Here is a 10,218-nt window from a genome sequence, read left to right as displayed (position 1 = left end):
GATTGACCACCTAACCTGCTGCATGAGGATGATCTGGCTTGATCGGATCAACTCAAGATTGTGGGGTTCTATGCAATTAGTAAAAACTAATAAACCCTACCTTCTCTTAGGTAATTATTTTTTAAAAGTTGATTAGGAGCTAAGGTCCAACAACCTCCTCATGGTGGCCATCATGTAGGAGAATTTTTGGAGCATCCAACTCTGCATCTATTAAATGCTGATGAACTCCTAATATTTCCTCCTCCTAAAAGCATTCTAGTAAATGAGGCTCTTGTTCTTTTTCTAGGAGCTCGTAATGAACGGCTCGAGACTTAACCTTACATATAGTCTACTAATCTTTTTTTTTTCTCTCTCTCTTGATGGAAAAATAGTATAATATACTTGAACAGCTTGTTGAGTTAGCACAAAGGGATCATTGACATATATTTTTAATCCATGTTTGATTTTACTAAGCCTGTACTGTAGATCAATCTTTATACAATTATCGATATCAAACCATCAACACTTAAACAAAATGATACTATTACATTCAAGATAGGTCAACTTGATCACTTCTTCGAGGATTCTATAGTAGTCACTTTCTACCTTTGCCCACCAACTATCCTTTATACACACATCATTGTTCATTATACTCTTATGATACCTAAATTACTGTATGTGAAATTTAAAATTATTTATGTTACAGCCATTATAATATGTTACATACTTTCAGCTTTAAATTTTTTTTTAAAGATACCTAAATCAGCTCTAATAGAGGACGTTTGCATATATTCTTTATATCTGCTCGGACCTCAGGGTTGTCCTTCATCTTGCCCTTGATATCCATAATAGTGTATAAAATATTATTGAAGACATTATTCTCAATGTGCATAACATCAAGGTTATGATGGATCAAATTGGTAGACTAATACAGTAATTTTCAGAAGATGCTGTGCTTCATCTAGTTATGAGTTCTACCGAATCTTTGAGATTCTGCTTGTCAAATAGTATACCAAACTAGACTTCATCCACTTGAGATATACTCTGAAACACTTTCATACCATTGAGTCGTAGGGGTGCCATATCTTTTTCTATTTTATTCCTTCTGAAATTGTCTCACTGCTTTCGAAAAGGATGATGTTCAGGAAGAAATTGACGATGACAATCAAACCAACAAGACTTACGACCGTGCTCAAGTTGAAATACTTTTGTATTCTCTATATAATAGGGATATGCTAGCTTCCTATGAGTGCTCCAATTTGACAGCATCCTATAAGCAGAAAAATCGCTAATGGTCCATATTAATGCAGCCTTCATCATAAAATTTTACTTCTTCGATACATCAAAAATATATATACCATCAGACCATAAGAATTTTAGCTCATCAACAAGAGGCCGACCTTAGATATACATCAATGCTCCAATCAGAGTGTCGTGGTCTAAAAATGACTAATGTAAGAAAGATGTTATATTTTTTCATGTATATCCCAGGTGACAGATTGTATAGAGTAATAAAAATTGACCAACATAAATAAAAAGTCACTGCATGACTGAACAGTGTAAACTCATCGATAGATAGACCCAGTCTGACATTGCGTGGTTTCAAAATAAATTAAAGATGGCAAGCATTAAATTTCTTCCATGCCTCACTGTCTGATAGATGAGTCATCATATCGGAGTGCTTACAAATTCTTTCTTTGCACCATCTTATCTGTCCGACAGTACTATGGGACAAATAGAGCCTCCAAAGCTTAGGAGTGAGGGATAGGTATCGAAGAACCTTGTATGATGTGTCCTTTTGATTCCTACCCTGTTACTTCATCTTAAATCAGCTTTCACTGCGTACATCACATGAGCTCTTCGATTGGTCTTCCTTATAGAAAAGCATGCAATTATTACGATATGCATCTATCTTCTTATATCTTATGTCTAATCTCTTCACTATTTTCTTTGAAGCATAGAAACTCCCAACAAGTTTTTCATCATTCGGTAGCATTTTTTTTATGATTGCTACCATTCTATCATAATAGTTGACCATCATATTAAATTTAGCCTTCAAGTTCAACAACTCTGATGCAGCTAATAATACAGTATGTATTTCACATTCTGACTATAGTGATTCATCAGCATCTTTCAACTTTGAATATAAATCACCACTGTCAGCTTCTGAATCATCCTCCACATTTTAATTAAATTCAGGACCAGCAGCATCTATAACCATGTCTATCATTCTATCTGTATCTATGTTTTGCTTATTTCAAACCCTTGCAACTATCTCCCATATCTCTCCATGCTAATACCAATGCTTATAGTTGGACATAAATCTACTTTTATATAAATGGACAGTCATTATATTTCTATCAAGCATTTCTCTATTACCACATCTCTTACAAGGGCGACGAGCCTGCCCCTGATGTAAGAGTATTACATTCCCAAAAGTATACTCATGGAAGTACTTTACACCCTCTTTGTATTCAGTAGAAATCACCTCGCTAACTACTTGATGATCTATCCAACTGCGGACCATGGTGTACTATCCAAAGATTCTACATATACAAATAAAAGATAATTGCTAAATGATTATTTTAATATTTTGAATGGCTTACATAATAATGGCATCTTACCATCAACTAATAAGTGTAGAAGGTCCTATCCCATTCAAGAATTACATTAATTCTATAGGTCAAGTACAGTAACCAAACGATATGCAATAAAGGTCGAAAAAAATTTTAGCAGTATCTTCTCTTAGTCTCCCCCACATGGCATAAGATGTGTGAAGAGAACTAAGAAAAAAATACTATCCAAAATTTATCTCGAAACCTCACTATACCATTTGATTATTGTAATGACTTATAGAATTAATTGTATTTTTCAAATATCCATACTAGACAATCAATTGACCAATGTACATAATTTTTTGATCCATACAAAAATATATAAATATACGGATGCCGTAGAATATGTACATCAATCAAAAGATGGATCTATGGTTATATATAATATAATATTTTTAAAATTTTTAAATTAGTGGATTTCAAAGTATAAAAAATTATCGCAAATGGGGACAGTTGGGATGTGCATCCCGCGCATGCGGACTTAAAGTGAGCCAAACAACTAGACCGTGTAAACACACCAGCATGGCATCCAAACAAATCCCATCCTAAAGGTTTCAAAGTATCGAGTAGTATTACAAATAGGGCTGGAAATGGATCGGAGTGGGCCAGACCACACCCCTTCTTGAGTCTAGCTAAAAATTTTTTTTCGAACATCGGGTTAGATCTAGGGCCTAGAATCCAATCGTCGAGCTGCTCCGACCGCCATCAGAGCAGATAAGGGGGTCAAAGCCAGTTCGGTGGTGGCCCGACCTCGAACCCCTACCATCGAAGGCAGTAGGGCTACTATTACCGGAGAGCTTCTCAGAGTGGTTCCACCTCTTGAGAATAATATTAATTTAAATAATATTATTAATAATATTTATTTAAATTAATAATATTATTAATTTAAATATTATTATTATTTAAATTAATAATATTATTAATTTAAATATTATTATTATTTAAATTAATAATATTTAAATTTAAATATTATTAATTTAAATTAATCAAATAAATTTAATTTTAAATATTTAAAATTTAAAAAGATGAAAATGGGATGTAGCGACGGTGATGAAGCCGTCACCGTCGCCATTGCTAATACTCACCTGCGCAGTCGATGACGGCACGGGTCTAGTAGTGCAGTACTCCGACGGTTAGGGGCTCTGAACAAGGAAGGTGGAGCCATGGGTCCGATCCAGCAAGGGGATGGGTAGGGGGAGAAGGGGGAGGTGACTGCGGATCCGATCCGGCAAGGCGAGGGATGGGGGGAGGCAGTGGGAGGTCCGATCAGGTAAGGAGAGGGGCAAGGGGAGAAGGGAGAGGCGATGGGGGATCCGATCTGACAAGAGGAGGGGCGGAGGCTCCGATCCTGCAACGGGATGGGTAGGGGAGGCAACAGGGGGTTAGATCTGGCAAGGGGAGGGGCAGTCCGATGGGGTACGATAGCGGAGAAGAAAGAGGGTTTGGGCAGTCCTATGAGCTCATTGGGGACCCTGGAGAGTTTTTTAGTGTATGTTATATATTAGCGACGGCTAAATTCCATCACTAAAGCCATCGCTAATAACAATTTAAATTATTAGCGACGGCGTTCCATCGCTAATAATTAAAAAAACCATCATTAATAACTTTTATACTTATTATGATGGGTCTATTTTTTGTCATAATAAGTTGTTGATAAAAATATTTATTAGTGATGGCTATTTGCCGTCGCTAATAAATTTTTTTCTTATACTGCCTCATCAGTCATCAGAAAAATATTATCACTTTTATCTGTATCATTATCTGTCATTGCCACAGTAGTCTTTGTTTGATTTCTAAGCTGCAGACAATCTCTAACTCGATATCCCAACTCATCACATCGGTAGCATCTGATCTTGTTCGAGTCCCTCGATTTGGACTTGAACTGCCTACATTGCGATCTTTTGCCGCTTCATCTTCTGCCTCTACCACCTCCAGTCATCGTCAAAGCTGAGTCACCACCTGAACTCAAAGCTCGATTCTCCCACTTGAGAACCTCATTCTGGAGTAGTGCAGTAGCAACCTCCTCCATCTTGATGATGCTCTTTCCTACAGAAGAACAATCATCAAGAACTCGAAAGAAGAAGAAGCGACGAAAGCAAGACTAATGCCTTGGTCTTCTCCTCAACCTTCTCACCAATGCTGAGAAGATCGGTAAGAATCTTTTTAGAAGTTGCTAAGATACTCCTACATGCTCTATCCCTCACTTATTTGCAACTAGTAGAACTGCTTCCAGAGGAAGAGAGCATTGGTGAGTGACTTCGCCATATATATCTCTTTGAGCTTCATCCACATCGCCATCAATGAAGTCTCACTAAGCACATGGATCACTACATCATTCGTCAAGTATAAACGGATCGTGCCCACCACCTACATCTGCAGCTACCTCTAATCCTTTACCTCCATGGTATTTAGCTTGTCCTCGTACAAGAGAGTATTGATCAACCTCTGTTGGATGAACACATTCTTCACCCTCGCTTGCCACAGAGAGAAATTGCTCTTCCCACAATCACGCACTTTGGTACCATCTGGCTCTAATACCAATTGTTAGAGATCTAGTATCACTTATTACAGTAGAAAAAAATAAAAATAAGATACAATTAAATATATGGATTAGATCAAGATCTACCTCCATGGGGCATACAAAGTCTTCACTATGAAAGAAAATAATTACAAGAAGAGATTATACACTCTCAACTCTTATAGACCTCTCTCTTTCAATAAACCCCCTACACCTTACAAAAGCTCTCACAAATAATCTAAGGAGAATCAGACCTACCGTACCAGATCTTCTGATGCTCCTGGATGCTTTTTGATTGTCTCAATTGCAACCTGAGACCTCTACCACTGCTACCTGATACCTCTCACTGCTTCACGGGCCATCATGGCCCTTTATAGGCATAAAACCCATCCTGTGTCAAAATCCCACCTTCAAAAAGATTCCAATTACCTTCCTGACCGTTGGATCTTCTCCGCTCGTGTCTCCAGCTGCTAGATCACGTAAGACATCCCTCTGATCGCACCACAGCCATCGGATCACACAGAAGGAAGCTATAAGCCATGATTTTTGGACTGTGAACTGGGTCAATCCAATGGGCCTACATGGACCGTGCCATCCCATGTGGTCCACCATGGACCGTGCCAAATCTCCCGCACTGGGCGACACATCCCGTGGGCCTGCACGTGTCTGCGGGCAGCGCCCTACTGCGGGCCTACATGCGCTACATCTTCGAACCTCCACGTCATCGTGCGCTATGTTTGAGACTCCTCCATCTTAAATTTTTCTTACGTGGATCGAATTTGAAGTGTCCAATCTTAACATCTTAGGACCATCATTTTATCTTTTCTTGTTTTATGTCTCTGCGAAAGTCAGTTTGTTGGCCAAGGAGTAGGATTAAGTTGGAGCATTCAAGAGTGGCTAGCCAGATGTACCAAATTGTAACTTTGGAAACTAATGATGAAAGATTTGAAGATGGAGCAAAAATCTCGGCAATGGGGCTAAAAGTCCCTGGACTCTAGGACGGAAGGTGACGATCGAATATTTTGGCTAAGTTGGATAGTACAACAGCACTTAAGGAGGATAGATCGAGTACCTTTGGATCAAGTCAGCATTACAAGCTAGTCATGAAATAAATTATGCAAAAATTGGTTGGCCATGGAGCATAAGGCAATAAAATCTGAAACGGCCAATGCGTTTCCGCCGCATTGAAAGTTGGACCACTATTAGTCACTTGTGAAGAATGCCAAAAAGCAGAGAATGCCCAAATCCAACATTTATTTAGGAGCTGTTGCCGGAAATAATTGAAGGTCTAACACGACTGGTGCAAGCACATTTTTTTGCGATTTTACTTGTGGCTGGACAATGAGGTATGTATGCATTGAAATTTCAATATATATACATATATACTATCGACATTGCTCCAGTCAATCCATCTGGTGCTTCGTGTCACGCTGGAGAAAACCATGTGCCTGGATTGGATGCCATCCACTAGCCGACACATGGTACGTGTTTTAAATTTTGACACAGCTGTAACAAATTGGTTTAAATAAGTCCCATGTAGATGTCAAGAGACGGTATTAGATTTACTGCCAAAGAAGGAGAAGTACATTGCAATGTTCGTGGGTTCAGGTTGTATTTTTTGCAAAATGCCTGGTTTGAGATATTCCCCTCCTTTCATGGTGTCAATCATTGTATAATGAACTATCTATTTTAAAATCTATATAGATAGATAGATAAAAGATAGGGATATTTCAATGAGTTTATGGTGTCAATCACTGCATTGCATAATGCACTATCCATTTTAAAATCATTGATTTTAGGGAGCCAATGGTACCTCCACTCCTTATCTGGTCCACGATCTTTGTCAATGTACAGAGGTTATTACCATCCTTATCCATCATAGTTGGTCTCTCAATGAACAGCTGTCTCATTATTTAATATATATGTTATTATAGTATAGAGATGATTTTTTTAATCTCACATCGATTAGAGTCAAGAAAGAGTATGACTTATATAAGTTAAAATCTTCTCTCCTACGTGAGGTACTTTTTAAATGACATAACCGTGAGACTTTAAATGACCAAAATCCACTGAAACTTAAGGCCCACTGAAGTCCAAAAATGATCATGAGCCAAAGCGGACAATACTTCACATATGCGAAGATTCAACCCCTTGACCCATAACCTAAAGCTCAAAAATAATCATGGTTTATACATTGGACTCCTCCAAAGCTTTAGAATGGTTAGTAATAATAAGCAATTCAATCGGCAACATGGACCGACTGAGATATAATTTTAAAACCAAAATCCTGCTGATGGAGGTTGTTTTCTTAATCCGAGAAAGTAAACCATTTCCCTCAGAGAAGCAAACGTGGAGAAAATTCTTAAACAAAAAGAGTTTGCGGATTAGACTTGGGCCAGATCAAACCTTTTCCACTTGACTTGCATAGGTTTTTTTTGTTATTTTGCATATATTTTATTTTTTAATTTTCATAGATGTATCCAGAAGATTGTTATAATAAATCCGATCTTTTTTTTTAAAAAAAAATTCTACGCTACCATCAGAGCATGCGTCAGAGTTTTTTATTGTCCATATTACGACCACAGGGAACAAACTGTTCCGTTACTCCAAGTTCCATACATCTGGCTACTTTAATCTATGCGAACACATCTTCAAAGCAGTGCCTCCTTAACTAACCTTTCGAAATTCTGAAAAGAGGAGCCACCTGGTTGCGTTGCTCTGGTTGCACTCTCCTTCCACTCCACCGCCCTCCTCCGCATCTCCTTTCCCTTCTCCCCTACCATCAACTCCCTCACCAACCTCTCCACATCCCCTCTCTTTACGTTGTTGTCAATCTCCATTCCAATGCCCCACTCCGTGCAGGCATACCTGCAATTGGTCGGCTGCTCAGCAAAGAATGGCCAGCTTATCACCGGCACTCCACCGCATATACTCTCCAGCATCGAATTCCATCCGCTATGAGTCAAGAACACTCTGATGGACGGGTGTGAGAGCACCGCCTCCTGGGGGCACCAGTTCGCTAGCAGACCCCTCTCCTTGGTCTCGTTCAAGAACTCTTGTGGAAGCATGGCTGTGTCTCCTTTCACGAGGTCAGGTCTGATCACCCACAAGAAATCATGCTTGCTGTTAGCCAGCCCCCACGCGAACTCGATCAGCTGCTCGTTCGTCATCACCGTAATGCTTCCATAGTTCACGTACACGACTGACCCGGGCTCTCTCCCTTGGAGCCACTCCAAGCAAGTTTTGTCCTCCTTCCACAGGTTCGAGCTTATCGATGTTAAAGGGCCCGTGGTGATTTGGCGAGAGAGCAAGGATAAAGGGCCTATGGTGTAGATAGGAGGGAGCATCGATGCCATCGCATCCAATACAAAATGTTCGAATTCATCGAAGGTGTTTAATATGATCGCCGACCCCATGGATGATCTCTGGGCCTCACGATTACAGTAATTGAACATGATGTCCTTGGGGTCCAGCGTACGAAGGAAGGTGGGCAAGTCCCTTAGCCGGACATTCTTCATCCCCGATATCCAATCGATGGGTGTGTCGAGATATCCGTTGGTGAGATCACTGGCATCTGCGCACCAATTAAGAGGAAAGAACAGTAATTATTGATGAATCGATATTAATGTGGCGGTATCTATTGGTTTAACTTGAGAAATTAAAGTTAGCTAGTAACCTTTGAGAGGAAAGATGCCTCTTTCCGTGAGATGTTGATAGTGGAGGTAGCCCATCATGCCACATGCACTAGTGGTCCAGAACAAGACCTCGGGGATTTGGAGCTCCTTCGCAGCATCGAGGGTGAAGCTCATGACCCCATCAGAAACTATGCATGACACCATCGGCGTAGGAGAGGAAGGGTCGTTGAGCTTAGTTATAAGGTCACGGAAGGGGGGAAGGCAATTTTTTGCGATGGAATCGCAAAGGGAGGGGATGTCTTGGGTGGCATCCTCGTCGGTAGGAGGGAGGCCGTCCGGGATGGACTCGAAGCGAAAGTCCGGGAGGCTGTCGAGGGAAGAGATGGCTCCGGACCTGAGGAGGCGGTTGTGGTTGAAGTGGGTGTTGACAAAGGTGATGTAGAAGCCATGGTAATGGAGGAGCTTGGCTAGCTTAAGCATGGGGGTTATGTGGCCTTGGGCTGGGTAGGGGATGCACACTGCATGAGGCTTCTCTGGAATGGGACCCATATTTCCTCTTTCTCTCTCTCTCTCTCTCTCTCTGTGCCTGTGCGCGCACCGAAAGGGCTTTTTTCTTTATTTTGGTTGAAGGAAGCAAAGGGCTTGGGTCCTCTTTGGTAGATGTAGAGGGCTTGGCCACCGAGATTTATGTAGCCGTAGGGAGGAGTGTCTTGTTGGTTAAAAAAATGCCGTAAGAAAAAGCGTCCCGTCTTTGTTGGGTCAACAGCGAGCGGTGCAATTCAAATTATTGATCAACATCCATCCATATGAAAATATCTTTCTGATATCGCATGGGAAAATATGATACTTACTGGGGCGGAAACTCGGAAGGAATGGAAGGCGGTAGCGGCCCAGTTTGGCGGGAAGGTGGTCAACAGTTACACCTTACGTCTACATTTTATACACGTGTTTTTACGTGTTCCCAAACTGTGACCTATCCGGCTTGGTTGTACGAACGCCTTGGGATGCCCGTTTGTGCCGACTTACGGCTGGCCTGGAAACTACGGATTCAGGCCAGGGAAAATGCCAAACATCAATCACCAGTCTGTGGCATATGATTACTTTCCTCTTCCAACTCCTTGCTCGGTGCACCGGCTCTACATGGGAGTGAAATGACTGGCTAAATAACATGCCCTTGATTAACACCTATGTATCTAATCCCAAATGGGGTAAGAATTCGCAAGACTGCCGTGGCAGTCAGTAAATGTTTATTAAGCCTGATATCACTCCTTGCCATTTGGACAAAGGGTGCAGGGTTTGATCCGTATCTTGGGTGCAAGATAAATGGATGGGGATTAGCTCTTCTCCGTCTCAAAATGATCTGCAGGGATACAACGCAGCGTGACGCCTAACTTCTCATAGCTGCAGTTGGGAGATTAGGCATGCGTACCATGTGATATTAGGCATGCGTGTTTGGGGGCTGTCCAATCAA

At 40.8% G+C, this 10,218-nt stretch overlaps 1 protein-coding gene across 1 annotated transcript; it reads right to left on the bottom strand.

Moving 5' to 3' along the window:
* Positions 1–7,653: 7,653 nt before the first annotated feature.
* On the bottom strand, positions 7,654–9,404 carry LOC140856536 (7-deoxyloganetin glucosyltransferase-like). Its single transcript, XM_073254123.1, has 2 exons — positions 8,789–9,404; positions 7,654–8,686 (listed from the first exon to the last, which is right to left on the bottom strand). The coding sequence occupies exons 1-2, from the start codon at positions 9,294–9,296 to the stop codon at positions 7,764–7,766; spliced, it is 1,431 nt and encodes a 476-aa protein (XP_073110224.1). The 5' UTR covers positions 9,297–9,404; the 3' UTR covers positions 7,654–7,763.
* Between the last annotated feature and the right edge of the window lie 814 nt (positions 9,405–10,218).

The sequence above is a fragment of the Elaeis guineensis genome, chromosome 3, assembly GCF_000442705.2.
Source record: "Elaeis guineensis isolate ETL-2024a chromosome 3, EG11, whole genome shotgun sequence".
NCBI lineage: Eukaryota > Viridiplantae > Streptophyta > Magnoliopsida > Arecales > Arecaceae > Elaeis > Elaeis guineensis.
This window is presented reverse-complemented; position numbering and strand designations above follow the sequence as displayed.